The sequence below is a fragment of the Ursus arctos genome, unplaced genomic scaffold (assembly GCF_023065955.2).
Source record: "Ursus arctos isolate Adak ecotype North America unplaced genomic scaffold, UrsArc2.0 scaffold_36, whole genome shotgun sequence".
Taxonomy (NCBI): Eukaryota; Metazoa; Chordata; class Mammalia; order Carnivora; family Ursidae; genus Ursus; species Ursus arctos.
This window is the reverse complement of record NW_026623050.1, coordinates 8257215-8283658: the sequence shown is the minus strand read 5'-3', so window position 1 is coordinate 8283658 and position 26444 is coordinate 8257215. Positions and strand designations below refer to the sequence as shown.

General features: G+C 38.7%; 1 protein-coding gene across 3 annotated transcripts in view; it reads right to left on the bottom strand.

The window, feature by feature from the left end:
* GANC (glucosidase alpha, neutral C) overlaps window positions 1–26444 on the bottom strand; it is a 70596-nt gene that overhangs the window by 31486 nt on the left and 12666 nt on the right. For all 3 annotated transcript variants that reach the window (XR_006412067.3, XR_008957112.1, XM_026479934.4), the window contains 7 exons: window positions 26270–26397; window positions 21199–21381; window positions 11394–11439; window positions 8516–8582; window positions 7001–7097; window positions 5755–5935; window positions 5385–5538 (listed from right to left, as the gene is read on the bottom strand). Coding sequence is in view for 1 of the 3 variants with exons in the window: in XM_026479934.4 (XP_026335719.2) it covers window positions 5385–5538; window positions 5755–5935; window positions 7001–7097; window positions 8516–8582; window positions 11394–11439; window positions 21199–21381; window positions 26270–26397 (856 nt within the window). In the remaining 2 variants the exon portion in view is untranslated. The remainder of the gene's footprint in view (window positions 1–5384; window positions 5539–5754; window positions 5936–7000; window positions 7098–8515; window positions 8583–11393; window positions 11440–21198; window positions 21382–26269; window positions 26398–26444) is intronic.

The window sequence follows — 26444 nt, the reverse complement described above, 5'->3', positions numbered from 1 at the left end:
TTGATAAACATTTTCTGAATGTCTACAGAGTCTAAGCCCTGAGCTTGGTACCTAGCATATCAAGGAGAAGAAAACATAGTCCTTACCCTCAAGACAGTGACAGTTTGGCTGATGAGGCGGGCATGTGAAGTAACTGCTCCGCTCTGCAGTACAACTGCTCTGTTAAAGGTAGCAGCTTAGGGTTATGGGAGTACAGAGGGGTTGGTAAGTTTCTGCCTACAGTAAAGTGTGGGGTCTTGAAGGCTTCACAGAGGTAGTAACCCTTGGTTTGGACCTTGAAGAACAAATAGGAGGAATCTACTAGAGAGAATGGATAGAACACTTAGGCACAGGGAATAGAAAAGACACAGAGGCAGAGAAGTACATGATAAGCTTTGAGGGTGGTTACACTGTGAGAGAGACCAGTAGAAGATGAAACTGGGGAGGGTCAGTTTGTAAGGGGCCCTGTAGTTCAGGCTAGGAATTCTAAATCTTCTCTTATGGGAAGTCATCAAAAGTTTGGCAAGATGTAACCTTAGCAGACATATGTTTTAGAAAAATTAGTGAGGGAGCAGTGTTGAGACTGACTTGGAAGGAGACTAGCGGCAGGAAAAACTGAAGAAATTATTATCAAGACATTTACTGAACATGGAGGACTTCTGGTCAACTACTTGCATTTATCTCCTTCCCCTTCTAAATTCCCAATAAAATCAGAGTAAAGGAAAGAAAAAAAGAATAAAGTGACAAGAACAAAGAGAATGAGAGAGGAGTAATTACAACAAAATTTTGGAAGGTGGCAGGAAGGCGAGGGATGGTAACCATTGAGCAAAGTGAGCAAAGCTCTCACCAGAGTGCTTGTCAGGGGGATATGGATGATAAGAGCTCACCGCTGCTCCCAGAACACTAGCAGATGGGAGACTCCCCCCACCTACTTTCCATCCCCAATACTAAAGTGCTCCTAGGCAGAACCTTATTCAAAGCCTCCAAAACTAGGACTCACATATAGAAATACAATAAAAGGGTCTCTGAGAAAACAGGGACAATACAAGGCAACAAAGTAAACATCAAAACATCATTAGTATCTTCAGGGAGATGAAAAAAGATATTGCACCAATGAAATAAGAGTAGCATAAGATATTGGGAACAAGGAACAATCAGAGGATGAGAGTATGAAAAAATTAGAAATATAGCACAAATGGAAGGTCTGGAAGATAAAATTGAGAAAATTGCTCAGAAAAAAAGAGAAGGGAGATTGTAAAATGTGGACAGTAGAAAGAGAAAAGGGAAGGGAAGAAATTATCAAAGGAATAATCAAAGATTGTTTTCCAAAACTGAAGGACACATTTCTTAACGTTGAAAGAGTCTACATCTTATAACTAACACAATGATTATTTAAAAAGATCCGTATCAAAGCATTTTATTGTCAAATTTCGGAATTTCGGAATATTAGAAACTTCAGAACATATTTCAGGGAGAAAAGACAGATCATATACAAAGAAACAATTCAGAGTGATTTTGGAGCAAGAAGATGGAAGGTAATAGAGAAATGCCTTTGAATTCTGAGAGAAATAATTTTCAATCTAGCTAGCCAAATGATCAATCAAGGGTGAAGGTAGAAAAAGAGATGTTTTTGTACCTGCAATGATGCAAAAAGTGTACCTCTAATGCATACTTTCTTAGGAAACTACCAGAAGATACTACAAACAAAAAACAAAAACAATAACCATGAAAAAGAAAAACATGGAACCAAAAAAGGAGGGCTCTAACACCAGACAACAGCAAACAAAAGTCCTAGCATGACAGCTGTGCAGGGAGCCCGGAGAGAAACAACCCCAATGGGGGCAGGACAGAGAAATCTGGGCGGGAAGTCTCCGGGGAGAAAAATGGAATGAATAAAATATCTGACACTCTTGAGCATTTGAAAAGTATAAACACTAAATATTGATTTAAGCAAAAATGATATAATGATATCAGGAGAGAATAAGGAGGGATATGATTGAGTAAAATCCTCATCAGGAATCAACAGATAATCTATAAGCTTAAAACTTGGTCTTCCTTGGACATGGTCGCAGATCCACTGGTTTTGAAGCATTTTCCTATAAACCAGGATTTTTCTCCATAATAACAAAGTTGAAAGGGCCTGTAGGTGGGCCTTTACAGTACTTTTTCCTATATGAGTGTCTTCCCATGTCCATAAATTGTTGTTTCTCCCATCAAAGCTGGAGTCAAATTCCTCTTCGCCCTGAACGTGGGCTGGACCCAGAGACTTTTAACAGAATGGAGCAGAAGTGATAGTGCGTTACTTTCATTTGTAACAGCTTTATTGAGGTGTAACTCATATATCATACAATTCACCCCCTTAAAGCTACAATTCAATTTTGGGGGGATATATGGCATTACCATTTTTCAAAAATTGTGGCAAAAATATATAATAAATAAAATTTGCCATTTTAACCATTTTAAAGTGTAAAATTCAGTGGCATTAATTACACTCACATGTAGTATAAGCATCAGCACTAGCTATTTCCAAAACTTTAATATCACCCCCGACGGAAACTATAACCATTAAGCCATAACTTTCCATTGCCCATCTCACCCTCCAGCCTCTGGTAACAGCTAATCCACTTTTCATCTCTTATGAATTTGCCTATTGTAGGTACTTCGTGTAAGTGGAATGATACAGTGTTTGTCCTTTTGTGTCTGGCTTATTTCATTTTGCATAATGCTTTTAAAGTTCATTCATGTTGCAGCCTGTATCTGAATGTCATCTCTTGTTATAACTGAATACTATTCCATTTTATATATTTAACACATTTTGTTGATCCACTCATCTTTGATGGGTACTTGGCTTGTTTCCACCTTTTGGCTACTGTGAATAGAGATGCAACGATCATTGGCATCCAAGTCTCCAGGCAACCAATTTTAGTGGAATTGCTGGGTGTATTAGGGTTCTGCAAAGGAACAGAACTAATAGGACGTGTGTTTGTATGTGTATGTTTATACATATACAGAGAGAGAATGACTGGTTTTAAGAACTGGTTCATGAGATTGTTGGGGCCGGCAGCTCAATTCCGCAGGGCAGCCTGGCAGACCAAAGACCCAGGAAGGTGCAGCTTGAGTACAAAGGCAGTCTGGACACGGATTCCTTTCTCTTCAGAGAACCTCACTCCTCTTCTCTTAAGGTTTTCAACTGATTGGATGAAACCCACCCACATTATGGAACGTAATCTGCTTTACTCAAAGTCTATTGCTGTTAACTAATAGTACTGACAGTATAATGTCAACTTAAAAAATAACTTCACAGTGACATCTAGACTAGTGTTTAACCAGGTATCCGGATCCCACGACCTAGGCAAGCTGACGCATAAAATCCTATGTTTAGCTTTTTGACGAAATGCCAAACTGTTTCCAGAGCAGCTCCACTACCTTATGTTCCCACCAGCAATGTGTGAGGTTCCAATTTCTCCACATCGTCACCAACCCTTATTATTTTCTATTTTTAAAAAACGTAGCCATCCTAATGGATATTTCATGTGGTTTTGATTTTCATTTCCCTAACGACTAATGATGTTGAACAACTTTTCATGTGCTTATTAATCCAACTGTACATCTTTCAAGAATTGTCTATTCAAGTCTTTGCCCATTTTAGAATTATCTTTTTGTTGTAGAGTTGTATGGGGTCTTTATATATTCTGGATACTAGATCCTCATCAAATGTATGATTTGCAAATACTTTCTCCCATTCTGTTTATTGCCTTTTCACTTTCTTGATAATGTTCTTTGTTGCACAAAAGCTTTTAATTTAAATGAAGCTGAACTTAATCTATTTTTGCTTTCTGTTTGAGTGTCTATTCTAAGTATCTGTTGCCAGATCCAAGGTCATGATGATTTACCCCTGTTTTCTTCTAAGAGTTTTATGGCTTTAGCTCTTATATTTATGTTGCTGATTAATTTTGAGTTTTTCATATATGGTGTTAGGTAGGGTTCCAACTTCACTCTTTGCTCTGGTGGCTATCCAGTTGTTCCAGTACCATGTGTTTAAGAGACTATTCTTTCCCCATTAAGTGGTCTTGAAACTTTGTTGAATCAGTTGGCCACGAATGTATAGGTTTATTTTTGGACTCAGTTCTATTCTATTGGTTTACATGTCTATCCTTATGCCAGTACCACACTGTTTGGATTACTTTATAATAAGTTCTGAAATTAGGAAGTATGAGTCTTCCAGCTTTTTCCCCCCAGGATCGTTTGGCTATTCAGGGCCCCTTGCAATTCCTCATGAATTTGAAGATCAGCTCTCCCACTTCTTCAAAAAATGACTTCTGGAATTTTGGTAGGGATTGCAATGAATCTGTAGATTGCTTTTGGTATACTGTCATCTTGACAACATTAAGACTTCTAATCCATGAACATGGGATGTCTTTCCATTTATTTAGGACTTCTTTAATTTCTTTCAGGAATGTTTTGTAGTTTTTAGTGTGTAAGTCTTTCACCTCCTTGGTTAAATTTATTTCCAGGTAGTTTATTCTTTTGGATGTTATTGTAAATGGAATTATTTTCTCAATTTCTTTTTAGATTGTTCATTGCTGATACACAGAAACACAACTGATTTTGTATGTTGATTATATACCCTGCAACTTTGGTGAATTTCTTTATTAGCTCTGGTAGTTTTTTTGGATTCTTTGGGAGTTTCTAAAATGTTGGATCACATCATCTGTGAATAGATAATTTTACTTCTTCCTTTCCAATTTGGATGCCTTTTATTTCTTTTTCTTGCCTAACTTCTCTGACTGGAACTTCCAGTACAGTGTTCAATAGGAGTGGTGAAAGTGCATAGCCTCCTTGTCTTGTTCCTAATCTTAGGGGAAAGCTTGCAGTTTTTCATCCCTCAATAGGGTGTGAGCTGTGGATTTTTCATAAACGCCTTTTATCATATTGAGGAAGCTTCCTTCTATTCCTAGCCTTCTAAGAGTTTTTATCATGAAATAGTGTTGGATTTTGTCAAATGCTTTTTCTGCATCAACAGAGATGATCTTTTACATCTTTTAAAGATAAAATGCTTTAGTGCTAAAGCCAGTGGTATATTTTAATGGAGAAGAGAACATAGAAAAGTTCAGGTTGGGACACTGATTATCTGAGATAAAGGCAGAGAAAGCCCAGGGCTTAAAGTCTCCAAGGGAAGCAGATGGAGAATATTAGGGATTAGAGAGTGGAGAGTTCTAGCCCCAGTATAGCATTTTACCAAGCTGAATGGGATGAAGGTGGGAGAAGTGCTTGCTTCTTGAAAAGCTTAGGTAAATTGTGTATAAATTCTACATGGTGTGCAACAAATATTAACTTACAGTGATGATACACACAATAGAGGAAATATAATGGAACAAGAGGCTGGCACCTCCACTTGCAAGTACCTGTAAGGTATGAGTACTGCCCGAAGACATCAGAAGGCGTAGGTCCTGTCAGCAGAAAAACATCAATGATTCCACTCTCTGACATCCAGTGCACATCAGTTCGACATCTGACCTTTTGTTTAGCTGCAACAGGGCCCATCTGGGTCAGTGTGTACTAGAAAAAGAATGGAATGAAGTTCTGAAAAATTTCCCTCTAACCTACAATATGTAAGTATCATCCATATGTAAGTAACAGGTACATATTATTAACTTTCATCGATTATACTGCAAAGACTTTGGTGGCAGAGAACTGTCACTACAAAGCCCAGGATTATGACTACACTGGTTTTGTTTCTTATGTAAGACATGCAGCCACGATCCATAAGCTCACCTTTACTGCAGGCTCTGTATTGATCTCCACTAGTGTTTCGGAGGCATTGAGCCAAAAAATGCCTAGAGTTCTGCCTGGTTTGTGGGCCAGGAGATAAGGCACTGAACCATAAATGCCCATTTTGTCATGTATTTTATATCCATATACATCCAAGTTATAAAGACGGTATGCATCACCATCACTGAAACACACAAAGATGGCCCATCATCAGTTACAATCACAGATATAATATTAACGAATAGTATAGCTCCATTCTTCCCTGCAAACACTTGAGTTCTATCCATCTTTCATGGCTCAACTCTTACCACTTCCCTAACCCAACCAGGGTTAATACAGTTCTCCTCCTTTGATTCCTTTGGCATCCCCTCCTGTGACAACTGGCATGCACGGTCTCATATCTTAGATATCTTTTCTGAGTATCTCTTGTGAGGTGAGGACTGTTTCCTGTGAATTCTCCACAACAGCAAGTACACAGTAGATATAATTGGCAAATTTCGCGAGTAATTCTCTGCTGCTAAAACAAAATGACAGATAGTGTCTTAACGTGCTTCCACAGTGCTGAGTAGGGAGAGATGGGGAACTGAATTGGGGTGGGGAGCCCAAAGCTTGGCTTGGTGTGTGAGCAGCACAGTTTCTGATTCACTTGTTACTACACCCATGTATTGACCTGTTGTGTAAACAGCAGCTGAACCCAGCAAACCTGATCAGACTCTGTTTCTCTTTGGTTTTGCTTCCTCTTAATCTGATGTGTCTGGGATTTACTTGTCAATAGTGTTAGTTGGAAATGATCTCCCTGAAGGAATCAAAGGTGACCTGAGATGCCACACTTTTCCATTCTCTGGCTCACTGTCTTTTTTGGTAAAAGACTTTTTCTAGGTCAGTGATTTTCACAGTATATTCTCCCAGGTTGCACAGAGAGGCCTTGAGGGGTGAAGGCAAAACCTGGGGAGGTGGTGTGATAAAGCCATCTCCCCTACTTCACTCACAATAGTTCCGTATTTTTACTTCCTCTGTATATTTTAGGTTCAGCATTACAGTTTTTATAATTCTCAAATTTTTGCCAAAAAAATAAGATAAAAATTGAAAACCACTGCTCTTAAGGTTCTTAAAGATCTACAAGCATCATCAAAGAGGAAAAGGCTAGGCACATACTGACCCAGGCTCAGACAGCTCCCATATTTTCCCTTCAAAAGTTTTCCAGTCCAGAAACCAGAGCATCCTGTAAGAATTTTTGTTTTCACTTTACCTAGTATTTTTAAGTTGGTGTGATTCTGCATGTTGTGGGATCCCGTAGAGATGCTCAAATCCATGCAAGGAGAAATCCAAACCAATGGAGGCAGGACCTATAGGGATCAGGATACTGAGTATTGCTTCTCCATAGGGCAATCAATTAAGGAGAGACTCAGTTACCTATGAGTGTAGCAAGATGACTAGATGAGGGATCGAGAGACCTGAGCTTGCCCTGATCAATCAGTAAATCCCATGTGCGACCTTTCTGTAAGATGTCACATTCAGATGCTGTGAATACAGTATGAATACACAGTATTCACAGTATCTGAATACAAACATGCACAAGGCAAAGTTCTGGTCACTTGTGACTGTTTCCTTAGCTATGCGCTAAAGCTCTCTGTGTCCTCATTTATGGTACATCTCCTTTCTATCTGTAAAATATGGCCATGAAACTTTAGATTTTTTTTTCTAATCTAAATTTTCCTAAAATGTATAGCATGCTTTTTTACATTAGGAAACAAAGGATATTGAGCAATTTTAATCTTCACTAGATAAAAGACAGGGGGTCTTCCTATGATCATTTATTCTTATTGCATACAGGGACTGTAATGTCAAGGGCATCAGAAAGATCTTTCCTGGCTCCTCAAATACCCCTTCCCTGTGATCGTAGATATGTTAGTTTTTTTTTTTAAACTAGAGACAAAGTCCTTTATTTAACAATTATTTTAGAGATATGGGAAAAATGCAAGTAACTGGGAGAAGTAACAGACTTAAATTCACTCTTAGGTAAAAGTATTTGACATGAAATTGTCCTTATTTAAAGGAATTTATGGAAAGGGGATGCTACAGAGAAGGTCAAGTAGATTATGATGCTGCAGAAAGGAAAGCCTGATGGCCTCCCTACTAATAAATTTTGGACACGTTGTCAGTCCTGATCATTATACTAAGCTATAGATATAGATGCCAGAACAGAAATTCTCAAGGTGTTAGGGAAGATCTGTTATCCCACTGGTAAGAGGGAGGAGGAAAGTATTTTTTCCAACTCTTTAAGCCCCAAGTATCTGAACTGTGTATCTTAAAGAGACAAACTCTGCCCCCGTCAACCCCACTATCACTAAGTCTAGTGAGAAATGTCACAGATGGGCGTGATACTCATGAGAATGATGGGGAGGCCTGGGAAAGGTTGAGAACCAATGGCTTGCAATGTTAGAACTTCATTTCTCATCACTTGACTCTCATAAAAATAGAATGTGGAATTTGTGGCTCTCTGATACACTGAGTAGTACCAGCAGTGTGCTGACCCAGGCCCCTAACATGAGGCCTATACTTCTCTTACATTCCCCACAAAAGGCACACATTCATTATTTCTCTGTTGCAGTGCATTATGGAAGAATAGAGGACTCAAATCTGAGATTTCTGTTCCCCTTACAGAAATCATTTGTTTGGGTGCCAAGGCTCAAGGGACTTTAGGTAGTGATATTTAGCCATTTTGGCAAGATCTCCTTTAATACTACACCAATTTCAATTTTACCATTCACTTTGACATCCACAAATTTTCCGAATTTCTCCTCCCACAGGCCCAGATCCTCTTGGTCTTCCTGATGGCACAAAAAAAGGAGCAAATTGAGTTTATACACTGCAACAAATGTGGTTACCACAATAGCACATTTTATTTGGATTGTTAAAAAATTAGACTGAGAAAATGAGTCTATCTTTTAAAAGACCTGTTTGTGATGTCAGTATATGTACTAAATTTTATCTGTGTTCTATATAAATGCCAGTAATCATCCTCCTTATGAACTGCAGCTGAGATGAATATAATTTTTTATTGTGGTAGAATAGACATAACATAAAATTACAATTTTAACTATTTTCCACTTTAAACATTTTATTTATTTATTTATTTATTTATTTATTTATTTATTTATTTATTTATTTAAGTAATCTCTACACCCAACGTGGAGCTCGAACTCATGACCCTGAGATGAGGAGTCACATGCTCTACCAACTGAGCCAGCCAGGCCCCTCCCCACTATTCTTTTTTTCATTTTTACCATGTTAAAGTGACATTAAGTATATCCACATTGTTGTGCAACTACCATCACCATCCATCTCCAGAACTTTTATATCTTCCCAAAATCTCCATACCCATTAAACAATAACTCCCCATACCTTCCACCCCCAGCATGTGATAACAACCATTCTGCTTCCTGTCTGTGCGAATTTGACAACTGCGAATACTGCACATAACTAGAATCATGCAGTACCTGTCCTTCTGTAACGGGCTTATTTCACCTACTATAATGTCTTCAAGATTCACCCATGTTGTAGCATGTGTCAGAATTTCCTTCCTTTTTAAGGTTGACTAACAGCCCACTGTATGTATATACCACATTTCGTGTGTGCATTCATCTGTCAATGACTGGGGTTGCTGGACTGCTTTCACCGTTTGGCTACTGTGAATGATGCTGCCAAGAACACAAGCATACAACTATTTGAGTCCCTGCTTTCCCTTTCGGATATAAATCCGTAAGTGAAACTGCCGGACCATATTGTAATTCTATGTTGAATTTTCTGAGGAACTGCCTCCCTGACATGAGTATCTTACATGGTCCAAAATGATGTGAAAGCACTTTGAAAAATGCAGTCTTTACAAAAGTTAGATTTTTAAAAGTCTTTTTTCTTGTAAACACGTGAGGCAAGAATAATTAAAATCAAATAACTGAGGTCAAGAAGCAAACATTTTGGTTGAGATGGGTACTTCCCCACCCTGCTTCAATTAGCCAAACTACTTAAGAAGTCAAGACTGCTCAGGTTCACAAACTTTTGATGTAGAGCTAATAAACTTTCTCGGCTTTACAGGCTTCCTTTCTCGGCTTCACAAGTTTCCTTCTTCTTCTCTGGTAGAATGAAAAAGTTTTCAAAAATTGTGTGTGTGTGAAATGCATGTTTCTTTTAAAAAATGAGCCCCTTGCCCATTTCTAGGTAGTTTCTTCATAATCATAAGCTTCTGTAAAGTGAGGCTCTGTGTGCATGTATGTTTACATGACATCTGAATTCTTAATGTAGGGACTACTATCCTTGTCTGTGGGTGGGCTTTAAAGTTTGTGAACTCCCTCAAACAGTATTAAAATTTTGTTCTACAGAGATGGCTCATAGCTTTCATCAGATTCTTGCAGGGACATCTATGACACAAAATCACAATCTAAGCTATCTACTTAGAGGTCTCCCCAAAGCTGATTGGACATGTTGTCACAAAATTATGTAAGGCTATGTCTTAGTTGTCCTTCTCTATTTGAAAATGGGAAAAATATTCTCTCTCATAATCATCAGCATGGGTCAAGTTTTCAAGAGGAAGAAGCATGTCCTTACTGCACTGGAAATATTTTTCACCATTCTTGGTGGTCATACCTACTGTCAGGGATCCTTCAAAGACGCACGTGGCTTTGGATGAAGAGATTTCTGGAATGCCCATTTTCCATAATTTAGCTAAAATAATCTTTTAAAAACAGACACCAGACCACATAGCTCTGCTGCTCACAACCTTTCCATGGTTTTCCTTTGCCCTTAGGTTAAAGTCCAAAAAGGTTAACAAGAAATAGAAGAATGCCAGCTCCATGGTAATGGGGGACTTTGATTTATTCAATGATACATCTCCAATTCCTTGAACAGTGCCTGGCATATAGGAAATACTCAACAAATGTTTGTTGAATGCAAGAATTATTATAAGACTTCCCACAGAATTGCCCTGCCTATCTCTCTGGACTTGTTAGACAACACCTTTACCTTTGTTTTTCTTTCCCCTACTAAAAAGTCTACATATTTTTAAAATTTCTTCAAATGTCCTCCTTCCTACCTCAAGGTCTTTGAATATGAAATTCCTTCTATCTGGAATATTCTTTTCCCACCTTTTGACTAGCTAATGTACCCTCATAATCAGTTTTGGTTGGAAAATCATTTCCTTCAGGAGGTCTATCTTGACCCTCCTCTTGGGCAAATTCCTCGTCATATTCTCCTATAGCACTCTTCTGTCACACTTCTCATGCTTACACTTGGTCAGCGTCCATCTTTCCCCTTAGATTCTAAGATTCATGAGGACAGGCTGGGATTTGTTTTATCCACTGCTGATTCTCCTTGTCTAGCATAATTTTTTGAACTGGGACAAAAGCAGACACTCAGGAATTACCTGTTTTATGAATGAATGAATGAATGAATGAATACAGAATAGACAAATAAATGAAAGAATGAGATGACAAGGTGAGCAAAAGAGACAGGTGGTCCCATTTATATGCAGTAGAGTATTTATCAAGTACCCGTCTGTAAGAGGAAGGGAACAGAACAATTATATTCCACATCATAATAATGGCGAAAGAGATTTAAAAAAACATGAACTGCTCAATCTAGATTACCTGAGAAGCGTCAACTGATGTGTCCTCCTTATTTTCTTTGGTAGCTCTGTTTTAATATAAATAAAGTCGGTTCACTCATGGGAAGACTGACAGAATTTTGTTCAATGATAAAGATTTTAATTTCCAAATTTTGAGACCCCATTAATTATATCTTTCAACTTATTAAAAATAATGTCATTACAAAAATAAGTTTATGAAACTGAACATTTATGATGAACATTAACCCAGTAGCTTAATTTATACATGTAATACAGAATCCACTATTGAAACAAAACATAGGCAAGCAAGGTAGAACACAGCTGCCCTCACCCAGTTTTACCCTAGTACAGAGCAACGTACTGTGCCGTGGCAACTTATTCTACCACATACAGTTGGATTTGGGTGCTCATTTCTCCCCATTCGTAGCAATACTGGACCTTGTACACTTTTAAAATCTTTGCCGATCTGAAATTTTAGAAAAGACTTTCCTGCCTCCTGACAGTGTTCTGATGGAGTCTCAAAATTTTTACTTTAGCTGCCGTATCAATGCATTGATTAGCATGGATTTTGTAAAATAGGATTTTAAAAACTGGAATGTAATTTGTTAAACAAAAAACCCCTCATTAAACAAAAAAGAATTTTTAGAAAAGACAATACATTTCAATATGAATTTCTTTCACTAAAGCTGTAAACTGTTTTTTTTTAAAGATTTTATTTATTCATTTGACACAGAGAGAGAGAGAGAGAGAGAGAGAGAGAGAGAGACAGCCAGCGAGAGAGGGAACACAAGCAGGGGGAGTGGGAGAGGAAGAAGCAGGCTCCCAGCAGAGGAGCCTGATGTGGGGCTCGATCCCAGGACTCTGCGATCACGCCCTGAGCCGAAGGCAGATGCTTAACTACTGAGCCACCCAGGAGCCCCTGTAAACTGTTTTTACATTAAGTGGTGTTTCTGTTTCTTCTGTGAATTGTCTATGCATCCATATTATATGTGTAAAATACATGTATGAATATGGAAGGGTATATAATGTAACTTCAGAGGTTAAAGAATAAAACTAAAGTGAAGAACTGTGAACACACATAAGGAACAGAGATGACTTGTTCCTTCGGAGTTCCTGTGTGCCTCTCCTCAAATGTATCATCCACCTCCTCCCCCTACCCTTGAGGTAACCACTTTCCTAAATTTTGTGTGAAATTATCCCCTTGCTGTTCTTTATAGCATTCCCACAAGTGTATAAGTTCTCAAACATATATCTGGTTTTGCCTTTAAAATTTTTTTTTTTATACAAATAGAGATATACTGTAACATACTTTTTTCACTTTATTTTTATTTTGGGGGGGGAATCTTGTGTTAATTTGCAATTTCCTAATGCGATATGATGTTGAACATCTTTTCACGTGCTTACTTGACATTTATGTATCTTTTTTGGTAAGGTGTCTTTATAGCTCTTTTGCACACTTCAAAGTTGGGTGATCATTTTCTTATTGTTGAATTTTAAGAGTTCTTTGTATATTTTGGGTAGCAGTCCTTTATCTGATGCATGTTTTGCAAATATTTCTTCCAAGTCTGTGGCTTGTCTTCTCATTTTGTTGGCACTGTTTTTCACAGAGCAATAGTTTTTAATTTTAATGAAGCCCAATTTATCAGTTATTTCTTTTATGGATCCTGCCTTTGGTAGTGTATTAAAAAATCATTTCCATACCCAAGGTCATCTAGGTTTTCTCCTTTGTTATCTTCTAGGAGTTTTATAAAAAGTTTTGTTATTTGACATTTAGATCTATTTTTGTGAAGGTCTATGCCTAGATTCATTTTTGAAATATATTTTTAATTCAAGTATAATTAACACACAGTGTTACATTAGTTTCAGGTATACACAGTCTAATGTTTCAACACTTCTATACATTATTCAGTGCTCATCATAAGTGTACTCCTAATGCCCTTCACCCACTTCACCCATCCCCCAACCCACCTCTCCTCTGGCAACCACCAGCTTACTCTCTACATTTAAGAATCTGGGTTTTGTGGGGTTTTTTGTCTCTTTTAATTTGTTCATTTGTTTTGTTCCTTATAATCCACATATGAGTGAAATTATTAGGTATTTGTCTTTCTCACACTGACTTATTTCACTTAGCATTATACCTTCTAGATCCAACCATGTTGCTGCAAATGGCAAGATTTCATTCTTTTTTTATGGCTAATATTCCATTGTGTGTGTACATATATATGTATATACCACATCTTCTTCATTCATCTATGGATGGACACTTGCGCTGCTTCCATATCTTGGCTATTGTAAATAAAGCTGCAGTAAACAAAGGGGTGCATGTATCTTTTTGAAATAGTGTTTTGTTTTCTTTGGGTAAATACCAGTAGTCAACGCTATTTATTGAAGAGACTGTCTTTTCAGGAACTGTATGTTTCTGCTTCCTTTGTTGAAGAGTAATTACCTGTATATGCATGGATTTATTTCTGGACTCCATTCTGTTCCATTGATCTATGTTTTTGTTTTTGTTCCAATACCAGGCTCTTTTGATTACTATAGCTTTGTAGTATACTTTGAAATCAAGGGATATGATATCTCTAGCTTTGTTCTTTTTCAAGATTGCTTTGGCTATTTGGAGTCTTTGTGGTTCTATACAATTTTTAAGATTATTTGTTCTATTTCTGAGAAAAATTTCATTGGTATCATGACAGGGATTGCATTCAATCTATAGACTGCTTTGAGTAGTGTGATATTTTAACAATATTAATTCTTGCAATCCATGAGCACAGTCTTTCCACTTGTGCTGTCTTTCAGTTTCTTTCATGTCTTACAGATTTTAGAGTTCAGGTCTTTCATCTCCTTGGTTACATTTATTCCTAGGTATTTTATTCTTTTTGATGCAATTGTAAATGGGATTATTTTCATAGTTCATTATTAGTATATAGAAATTTCTGTATATTAATTTTGCATCCTGCAACTTTAGTGAATTCATTTATTCTAGTAGTTTTTTGGTGGAGTCTAGCATTTTCTATATACAGTATCATATAGTCTGCAAATAGTGACTGTCTTACTTCTTTTCCTACTTGGATTTTCTTTTTTTTCTTTTTCTTTCTTTCTTTTTCTTCTTTCCTTTCTTTTCTTCTTCCTTCCTTCCTTCCTTCCTTCCCTTCCCTTCCTTCCTTCCTTTCTTTCCTTCCTCCCCCCACCCCTCTCCCTCTTTCTTTCTTTGTGTTTATTGCCGTGGCTAGGACTTCCAGTACTGTTGAATACAAGTGCAAGAGTGGGCAACCTTGTCTTGTTCCTGTTCTAAGAGAAAAAGCTTTCGGCTTTTCACTGTTGAGTATGATGTTAGCTATGGGTTGCCATATATGGCATTTATTATTTTGTGGCAGGTTCCTTCTATACCAACTTTGTTGAAAGTTTTTATAATGAATGGAGGTTGAATTTTATTGAATTCCTTTTCTGCATCTATTGAGATGATCATGTGATTTTTATCCTTATTTTTGTTAATGTAGTGTATCATGTTGATTAATTTGTGGATACTGAACCATCCTTTCATCCCTGGAATAGTCAGTCCCATTTGATCATGATGTATGGTTCTTTTAAAGTATTGTTGAATTTGGTTGGTAATGTTTTGCATAGGATTTTTATATCAATGTTTATCATGAATATTGGCCTCTAATTTTCTTTTTTAATGATAGGTAATGGCCTTACAGAATGAAGTTGGAAGCATTCAATCCTCTTCAATTTTTTGTAATACTTTGAGAAGAATAGGTATTAACTTTTCTTTAAATGTGTTGTAGAATTTGCTTGTGAAGTCGTCTAGTCCTGGACTTTTGTTTGCTGGGAGCTTTTGGATTACTGATTCAATTTAATTACTGGTAATTAGTTCAAATTTTCTATTTCTTCTTGATGTAGTCTTGGAAGACTATTTTAGGAAAGTATCCATTTCTTCTAGGTTCTCCTATTTGCTGGCATGTAATTGCTTATCATGGTCTCTTATGGTCCTTTGTATTTCTGTGGTATTGACTGTAACTTCTCTTTCACTTGATTTTGTTTATTCGAGCCCTCTCTTTTTCTTGGTGAGTCTGGATGAAGGCTTATCGATTTTATCTTTTCAAAGAACCAGCTCTTCGTTTCATTGATCTTTCTATGAAGTCTATTTCTTTTATTTCCACTCTGATCTTTATTATTTCCTTCCTTCTAAGAACTTAGGGCTTTGTTTTGCTTTTTGTAGTTCCTGTAGGTATAAAGTTACAATGTTCATTTGAGACTTTTATTTCTCAAATGAGGTAGGCCTGTGTTGCAATAAACTTCCCTGTTAAAACTACTTTTGTTGCAACCCACAGATTTTGGACTACCGTGTTTCCACTTGCATTTGTTTCTACGTATTTTTTTTACTTCCTCTTTATTTGTTGACATATTAGTTGTTTCGTGGTATGTTGTTTAGCCTCCACATGTTTGTGGGTTTTTTTATTTTCCAGTTTTCTTCTTGTACTTGATTTCTAGCTCCTTAACATTATAATTGAAAAATATGCTTGATAAAGATTTCAACCTTCTTAAATTTATTGAGACTTGTTTTGTGGCTTAATATGTGATCTAAACTGGAGAATGTTCCATGTCCACTTGAAAAGAATGTATATTCTGCTGGTTTGGGATGGAATGTCTATACGTGCATGTATGGTGTATAAAGTTCATCTGGTCTAATGTGTCATTTCTTGTTGGGTCTTTCCCTTTATCATTATGTGATGGCCTTGTCTCTTGTTACAGTCATTGTTTCAAAGTCTGCTTGGTCACTTAAATTCAAGCATATTCTAAATGCACTACATTTTTACTCCTCCCACACCATGTTTTATGTTTTCAATGTCATATTTTACATCTTATTATTTTGTGTATCCCTTGACTAATTATTGTAGGTCTAGATGGTTTTAATACTTTTGTCTTTTAACCTTGTACAAGCTATGCAGGTGGTTGAACCACCACCTTTATTATATGTGTGTCTTTACCAGTGAGATTTTTTCTTGCATAATTTTCTTATTTCTAGTTATGGACTTTTCTTTTCCATTTAAGGAAATCCCTTTAACATTTCTTGGAAGGCTGGTTTCGTGTTGATGAACTCCTTTAGCTTTTGCTTATTTTGGAAACCCTTTATTTCTCCTTCAATTCTGAAGGATAACCTTGCCAGGTAAAGTATTCTTAGTTGTAAATTTTTCTCCTATCAGCACTTTGAATATATAGCATCACTCCCTTCTGGCCTATCAAGTTTAGGGGATTCCCTTGTATGTAATTAGCTTTTCCCTTGCTGCTTTTAAGATTTCCTCATCTTTAACTATTGATACTTCCACTGTTATGTGTCTTGGTGTGGGTCTCTTTGGGTTCATCTTATTTGGGTCTCTCTGTGCTTTCTGGACTTGGATGTCTGTTTCTTTCAGGAGATTAGAGAAGTTTTCTGCCACTATTTCTTTTTTTAAAAAAAGATTTTATTTATTTGAGAGAGAGAGAGAAAGAATGAGTTGGGGGAGGGACCCAGAGGGAGAAGAGGAAGCGGACTCCCTGCTGAGCGCAGGGCCCAACACAGGGCTCGCTCAACCCCAGCACCCTGAGATCACGACCTGAGCCAAAGTCAGATGCTTAACTGACTTTAGCCACCCAGGTGCCCCCATTATTTCTTTAAATAGGGTTCCTGTCCCTTTTTTTCTCTCTCTCTTCTCCTTCTGGGACCCCATAAAATGTGAATGTTAGTATGATGTCCCAGTGGTCCCTGAAACTATCTTCATTTAAAAAAATTCTTTAGCACAATGTGTTCAAGATCCATACATCACATCAAGTCAGACAGAGAGAAATACTGTATGATCTCATTTATATGTGATTTAATTTAAAAAACCACCAAACTCATAGAAAAAGAGATCAGATTTGTGGTTACCAGAGGTGGGGAGAAGGAGCATTAGATGAAGGTGGTCGAAAAGAACAAACTTGCAGTTGTAAGATAAATAAGGACTAGGGATGTCCGTACGACATGACGATACAGCTAACACTGCTGTGTGATAAATAGGACAGTTGTTACAAGAATAGATCCCAGGAGTTCTCATCTCGAGGAGGAATTTTTCTTTTTATGGTGTCTAGATAAGATGGTGGATGTTAATTAAACCTCGTGTGATAATCATTTCACAACATGTAAATTAAACCATGCCGTACACCTTAAGCCAGACGGCAATATATGTCAGTGATTTCTCATTTAAGCTGGAAAAATAAAGTTTCTTTCCATTCAAAAAATAAAAATAAAATAAAACAATTCCTTTTCTTTCTGCTGCTCTGACTGGGTGATTTACAGGCCCTGTCTTCAGACTGCTGATCTGTTCTTCCGCATCATTTAATGTGCTGTTGATTCCCTCACGTATTTTTCACTTCAGTTACTGCATCCTTCAGCTGATGGGTTCTTTTTGTATTTTTACCTCCTTGTTGAAGTTTTCACTGTCTTCATCCGTTCTTCTCCTGAGTTTGGTGAGCATCTTTATGACCAATAAATTCTTTATCTGTTAGATTGCTTATCTCTGTTTCTTTAGTTCTTTTTCTGAAGTTTTGTCTTGTTCTTTCATTTGGAACATAGTCTTCTACCTCCTAATTTTGCCTAAGTTTCTGTTTCTATGTATTAGGTAGTCACATCTCCTGATCTTGAAGGAGAGGCTTTATGCAGAAGGTGTCCCGTGAGCCCAGTAGCACAAACCCTCTAGCCACCCCAGTCGGGTGCCCCAAGAGTGTTCCCCACGTGGGCTGTGTGCACCTTTCTGTAGTCACTGGGTTGCAACTGGTGCAGACTCACAGGTGTGTGGGGCTCTCCTCCAGCATGACTGTCGGTGGGTCTGACTCTGACTGCTGTGGTCATGCTTGTTAATGGGGCTAGCCCCTGGCCCATCCGACTGAGAGGCCTGGTTGTGACTGCTGTGGATATGCTGGTGTGTGGGACTGGTCCCTGGCATGGCTGGCTGTGAGGCCTGGCTATGACAGCTGTGGGTGCACTGGTGGGTGGGCATGTCTCCTGCATGGCTTGCTGAGGGGTCCAGCAGTGATTGCTGTAGGTGTTCTACAGGGTGGAGGTGCTTAGGAGGGGTTCTGGTGCTAAGGCTGCCCGCTGCAAGTGCTGTGGTTGAAGGCTGCTTAGGAGGAGCACTAATGCTAGCCAGAGGCTCCCACCGGGAATGCCAGGGCGCAGAGACACTTGGGAGGGGGTCCAGGCTGGGAGGTGGCTTGGGTGGAGCAAGTCTGCAGGGGAACATGGGGCAGCGTGAGTGGCACTAGCACAGCAGATACAGTGCCAGAAATGACACCCCCCTGATGCTGGGCCAGCAAGGGAGAAGCATACCCACCAGTGCATCTGTCCCTGGAGGACATTCCAACAGATTCCTGCCATTCTGGCACATGCCCTAAAATTAGTCAATGGATCTCCTTCGCATGTAACCCAGGCGTTTTTCAAGTGGTTGCCTTTGTGCTGGGACTCAAAGCCAAGTGTGACTGTGCACGTGCCATTTAAGAGCAGAGTCTCAGTTCCCTACTGCCCTCTGACTCTCCTGGACACAAGAACTGTTGGTTTCAAAGCCAGACATTACGGGAGGTCATCTTCCTGGTGCAGGTTCCCTGGGATATGGAGCCTGATGTGGGGCTCAGAACCCCTGTTCCTCAGGGCAGGCGTCTACAGTTGTGACAGCCTTCCACTTGTGGGTTGCTGCACTGGGGGTGTGGGACCTGACTAAACCATGTCTCTGCTCCTCTGACCCATCTTGATGTGTTTTTTTCTGTATATCCTTAGTTGTGTATGATCTGTTTTGCTAGTCTTTAGTTCCTTCTCAGAGATAGTTTTCTTTCTTTTCTTTTAAAGTAGGTTCCACGCCCAGCATGGAGCCCAGTGTGGGGCTTGAACTCACGACACTGAGACCAAGATCTAAGCTGAAATCCAGAGTCAGCCACTTAACTGACTGAGCCACCCAGGCGCCCCTCAGAGAGAGTTTTCTATATGTAGTTGTAGATTTTGATGTGTGTGTTTGAGGAGACGAGCTCAAGATCTTCCTACACCGCCATCTTGATTTTGCCTCTTTTTATGGTTTTTTTTTAATGTGTAATTTTTTTCATCTGGGATTAATTTTTGCTAATGTTGTGAGGTTTGGATCCAACTTAAAATTTTTTCCAGGTGGATAATCTGATTTTCACAACACAAACGTACATGCTGGGAATATGAACTAGCACACAACCTCTACGGAAGGTAATTTGGCAGCGTGGTCAGAATCACAGATTCACAAACCATCTGGTCCGCAACTATACTTCTATGACTCTAGTCTATGGATGTACTTGCATGTATGCAAATGACGCATATACAAAGTTATCCATGAAGTAAGTAGTTGTAAAACAAGATTAGAAATAATTTTAAAGTCCATCAAGAGGGAATTTCCTAAATGAATCATGGTGTAACCATACAATAGAAACTATATAGCTGCTTTAAAGAAATTAGGAACTACCACATTGGTAAAGGAAAAACAGCAAAGTGCAGAATAACGAGTAAAGGCGGTATCATGTGTGTCAAGAAAGGAAAAAACAAAGCACATATGTATTCTACTGTATAAGCATGAATTATCTCTGGAAGAATACACAAAAAACCAGAAACACTGATTACTTTTTCAAGGATGGAACTGGGTTGCTCAAGGACAAATGGCGAGTGAGACTTTTCACTATATAGCCCTTTGCAGCATGTGCTTATCCAAAAAATAAATAAAAATATTACGGCCCAACTTAGATATCACCTCTCAAACAAAAATATGGGAGTTTATTAAAAGAAAAAAATATTTTAAATATAAATAACCCGGGTACTGGGTATACAGGTATTTGTTATGCAATCAGTATTTTTCAGTTAAAAAAAATAACTGAATATACTAACAAGTGGCAGTATTACAGGTATTTAAATTTTTCTTTTCAATATTTTCTATTTTTCCTACAATGAACAGCTATTTCTGTAATAAGAAAATAAGATTTTTATATATAAAAAAATAAATAAGTTGAAACCCAGAAAAAATCACTATGTGAGAATAATGAATGTTGAATGTTTTCTACAGATTACATAAGATGTTCATTATTAGGACAAAAGTAGAAAGTACAGACTGGGGAATTAAAAAACAACAGTGGAAAAAATGGAAGAAGAATTTCCCCTTATTACGTAACCTCCTAGTTCATGTCACCCCCACACAAACAGCTTTGATCAAGTGACTGTTTACCGAAAATTCTTGGACAAGTATTCAAGTGTAAGGTAACTCAAGTAATTGTAAGGGGATAAAGTGAAATTCTGAAGACATGTCAGTTCACATTAACATTTATCAAGTCTTGGGGCGCCTGAATGGCTCAGTCATTAAACTTCTGCCTTCGGCTCAGGTCATGACCCCAGGGTCCTGGGATCAAGCCCCGCATCCATCGGGCTCCCTGCTCAGTGGGAAGCCTGCTTCTCCCTCTCCCACTCCCTCTGCTTGTGTCCCCTCTCTCTCTGTCAAATAAATAAATAAAATCTTAAAAAAAAAAACCTTTATCAAGGCTCAACACAGTGTTTTTAGGGTTGTAGAGCATAGAGAATGCCATCAGTTAAACACATAGGATATGTTAAAGAGTATCAAGTTGCAAAAGTCTGGGAATAATTCTTGTCACCAAGCCTGCATTTACTTGCACAGGTGAAAAGATGAAATATCTCAGAACAATATTTCAGCAAATAAGGCAACCAGTTTTCCATGGCGATACGTCAACTATTTAGGCAATTAGTAATCACAATCAGGTTTTCTGTAGTTCTTTGTATGTCAAGTAATGTGCAACAATACCTTTGCTTGAGAGGAATCTGCAGGTGCTCAAAGTACAATTGGCCCAGGGAGTTTATGCTCATCACAACCTCTTCTTCAGACACCAAATCTATCTTGAATGGGTTTGCTGTGATATGACACTTCAGATCTCCTTTTCCATCTGCCAGTACCAGACTATCTGCATCCCCTGCACATGAAATCAACCTAGAAAATAAAACAAGAAGAGAAAAACAGGTTTACATGGCTCAATGTGATTCTCAGTTCAAATTAATGCGTAAATGGGGAGCCTGGGTGCCTCAGTCAGTTAAGCGCCTGGCTCTTGATTTCAGCTCAGGTCATGATCTCAGGGTTGTGAGATCGAGTGCTGTGTTGGGCTCCATGCTGGGTGAGGAGTCAGCCTGAGATTCTCTCTGCCTCACCCTCTGCTCCTCCTCACCCTGCCACCCCATATGAGCTCTCTCTCTAAAAAAAAAACAGAATTTGTAAATCAATATTCATGTGACGTAGCATAGATAAGGCAATGGAAAAGCAGTAATTGAGAGCATGGGTTTTGGTGTCAGAAAGCCTGGACTGAACATAGCTCTATCATGCACTAGGTGCATAACTTTGGACAAATTAATGAGTCTATCCAGTTCTCAGTTTCCTCATTTATAAAGTAGAAATAATAAAAGGAAGAACAAATAGAGCTTCCGGGAAGAATTAAATGAGATCACGCACACAAAGCACTTGGCAGTGGCTGGCACATAATAAGCACTCAATAAATGTTAGCCGTCATCATCATTACCTTGGTCTGGACAGTCTAGTAACACTTTGGTGCACTGAACACTTTGTTTTTCTCTCTCATCCCAACCATACACTCAGAAATTAAGGAAATAACCTAGATTGGATTTTGACCCACTGAGTCCACAGTGAGATGGAATCTCTCCTGACTCCCATCAGTCCCCAGTTTGACAGGTAGACTGTTAGGATATTCTGGATCCCCAGGAATTATGTAAGCTCACAGGCAGCACTTAAAATCCCTCAGATATTTCTCTTCTTGGTGCATAGTCACCCTGGTAAATGGTCACATGCCTCTTTAGGGAAGGTGAGGTGGGATATTTTATGTTCTTATTATATCCTTATCAAGTCCTACTCCATGGATTCTAGGCCTCCCCCTCAAGCAAGATGCCTGGGTTCTGGAAACTGTCTGGAGTTGGGTGAGAGGTTGTATCTCACTGTTCATCAAACCTAAAAGGAGTTCTTTCAGTTGTTTCACCTTAGTACATCTATTTCAGTCCAATGGACCCTTTGGTACATTGTTCACTGGCCCAAGAGTTAAACCATTTTGGGTACAGACCCTGCTGCACATTATGAAAATATGTTCACCTTGTCTTTAACTACATGCTGCTACTTTGATTCTGCCACCTGGAGTCTCATCATCTTCACTGAAATCAGGGAGCCCATTTTTTAAAATTTTTATTTATTTATTAGCGTGAGCAAGGGGAGGGGAAGTGGGAGGGGAGGGGCAGAAGGAGAGAGAGAAGCAGACTCCCTGCTGAGCAGGGATCCTGCCCTGACTTGAGGCTCTATCTCAGGACCCTGAGATCAGGACCAGAGCCCAAGGCAGACACTTAACCATTCAGGCACCCCTCAGGGAGCACATTTTGATGGCATCACTTCTCACCACTATGTCTAGCTCATAAAAGACACTCACTCACTACAAGGCTTTCCAAGTGTTCCCTTACCAATTTATTTCTCAGTGAAGGGAGTATCTTTTGGATCCTCTTGGAGAACAAAATCAAGGGCTAGATGAGCTGTTGAGTATGATATATCCACTTCAACATCTTTACCTCCCTAAGTCTATGGGTCATTTCTTCTACTCTGTGCCAAAGAAATTTCTGGGATCTCAACTTCATTCAGCAGAGTCCACAGCTGAATACAGATTATAATTAACCAACCAAGCAAATAATTAGATCCACTCCCAGCTGTCCAAGCTAGCATATCAAATCCAGATTCTCTGGTACATGTACTCATGTCAATAAATTCAATTCAGTCTAGGAGCCCCTCAGAAATCATTTTCATCCATATCCCAGGTTTTTGCCAATAGAAAATCTTGTAATTCTTCAGGTGTACGGTTTGACTATAATAAGCTCCCTAGGCATGCTGGGCTCTGATAGTGGTTTTAAAAGCCGCGAAGTGGCGGGGGGTGGGGCTGGCTCAGTCGGTTAAGCATCTGCCTTCAGCTCAGGTCATGATTCCAGGTCCTGGGATCGAGCCCCATGTCAGGCTCTGTGTTCGGTAGGGAGCCTGCTTCTCTTTCTCCCTCTGCCCCTCTACCCCCACTCTCCTCTCTCTCTCTCTCAAATAAATAAAATCTAAAAAAAAAAAAATAAAATAAAGGCTGTGAAGAGCAGTAGGGATGAGGCACAAGGAGCACAGGAATCCCCCTGCACAATATATCAACACAGGGTGTCCAACAAGGTAGGATCAGCTTTGTAAGAGGAAAAGGAGCTGCTTCTGCTGGAACAGGAGGCTTGGTGGAATTCTGAGGTTTGGGTATTCAGTTATTCAAATCTTCCCAAATGTTGCTATTTAGTTTTCCCTTTTCCCAGTTAGTGCCCTAAATTCACAGAACTGTTGAGGCTGTGAATTAAACTCATGGTCTAATATAGCGAACCACAGAATCAAACTCTGTATCTGATTTTCAGCTATAAGGATTCGGCAGCAACAAGAGATATGAGAGACTTTTAGGATTGTCATAAAAACTTATTTGGTTTCTGACAATGCCTGAGGTAAGAATTTAAAACCCGAGACTGTACTTCTCTTTCTTTAAGTTCTTCAGTTAAGTTAATACGAGGTCACTTTGGAGTTTTGAGTTCTTTATGACAGTCACGCTATGCTATGCCCTATTGCTTGCTCTGCAGGGGCCATACTTTCAATACGCACTTCATTTCAGTTGACCACAGGTAGTAATTTAAGTAACTCTGCCATGGAATGCTGTGGTTTATGCTAGTTGTATTAGCTTGCTAGGTCTGCCACAACAAATGCCATGCTGGGTAGCTTAAACTACAGAAATTTATTTTCTCAAAATTCTAGAGGCTGGAAGTCCAAGATCAAAGTGCCAGTGGGTTTGGATTCTTCTGAGACCTTTCTCCTTGGCTTTCAGGTAGCCTTCTTGCTATGTCCTCACACAGTCATCCCTCTGTCTGTGATAGTTGTGTCCTAATCTCCTCTTTTTATGCGACACAAGTCATATTGAAGAGTCTACTCTAAGGACCCCACTTTAACTTAGTTACCTCTTCAAAGGCCATACCTTTAAATATAGTCACATTCTGAGGTACAGGAGGTTAGGGTTTCAACAAATGAGTTTAGTTGGGGGGGCGATTCAGTCCGTAACACTATCTCATCGTTTGATGATAATCAGGTCCTTGTTCTCTTCAAATCCAGCCAAATCAGCTAACCAATCTCATATTCCCATCCTGGAGGGTTTATTGCCTATAACTCACTTCTGATACTAAAGACTATATCAACCAAGAGTCAACTGTAGGTTAAAGAAAAAACTCTGGCTATTCTAAGTAGAAAATAGGTGATTTAATAGGGGGGAATTAGGAGCTTACAACATCATGGGAAGTGTTAAGGTAATAGTAATGACCCGCAAAACAATACTGCATAACTGTATGGTCAATGGAACTTCTACTGCAGCTAGAATCTGGAAGCTGGATAATCAGAAGTCACTATGGCAACTGCTGGGCTCCAAGACCATGCCACGCTAGGTCCAGAGATCAGGAGACTACCGCCCTCTCTAGTGTGCCTCTAGAGACATTCTATGGCTGCCAAATCCACACTACCAAACTGGGAAGCTCAGTTCTGAAATCAAGATCCCTGTAAGTGCATCTGATCGGTAGAACCTGAATTTACCAGAAAGTAGCTGCACGGGAATATGGGAGATGAAAGAATGTAGTTTTTAGCTCTCTAGTTACTGCAGTAGCCAAAGGTGCCCTAGAATGAGGTTGGAACAGAAGCATAATATGCCATATTTACTACACAAAGCTAGTTATCACCCTGACCGCAAAACATGGCAACGATAACACAGAAAAAGAAAAGTACGGATAAATTTTACTTAAGAACACAGATGAAAAAATGTTAAAGGATCTACCAGTAAAGTGAATCCTCCAGGAGAGTAAAAAATAATATACTGTGACCAAATACACACACACACACACACACTCACACACGTGTGTGCATAAACCAAGTATGCACACAAATTGCAAAGTCTTAAGAACAGTCTCTTTTAAATTCCTATTTCCCAAGTTCTTAGCATATAGTAGCAGCTCAATGAATAGACCTATTAAGAATTTATGATGATTCTATAATTAAAATAATTTCTCCTTATAATTTATTGACTTTATTAAGTTTTTTATGGAAAAAATCATCTACATAAAGCTATGATAATGATATAATGAAAATTAAAGCATCTGGCATAATCTTATATTCCCTTGGTGAAATATTATGAAAAAACAATAGGAATCAACCACAGAACAAAGTTGAAATATCACTGGAAAGTGTGCTGAGAACTGAAGATGCCGCAGGTATATGGAAAATGCTTTTTAATCCCCAGAGATTTTTTTTTCTCACCTAGACGCTGACTATTAATTTATCTCTGACTCTAAATCAAATTACATGCTAGACTTCTGAGACTCCCTTAATTAAAAGTGAGCCAGCCTAACTGTATAAATTATGGTAAGCACAAGAGTCTGGCTAGTGCATTAGATCTCTGGAGCCCTGCTGCTAATCTGAGTAAATTAAATAGCTCTGCTTCTGCTTGTTCCTAAAGTCTGGTTGATGAATCCTTTTCTTTGTGAAAAGGACAGCAGGGATCAGAAGCTCTGCCTCTCATTTATAAGTGCTAATAAAGCACATGGTGGAGGAAGAGAAGACGGAATGGATAACATACAAAATGGATAAATTTATTCCCAAATCACTGAAAATGAATTCGGCAAATGATCGTAGCTTTGAACAGAGAAAACAGGAGGCACATACAAAATCTGCTACTGAAGGTATGATAAAAGCCTATAATGAGGGTGTATCCAAGATCTCTTGTTCCTTGACTTACCTTACAGTGCTGGGCTTGCTTGTGAGGACATCGGGAACTTCATATCTGGGTTTCAGGGGAGTTTCTTCATTGATTTTAAGCCTGAAAATATTTCCCTCTATACCATAAACTTCAGCCAGAAGAGGAACCTGGGAACAGACACCAGATTAGTTTCAATAGGTTATTACCCCAGTGA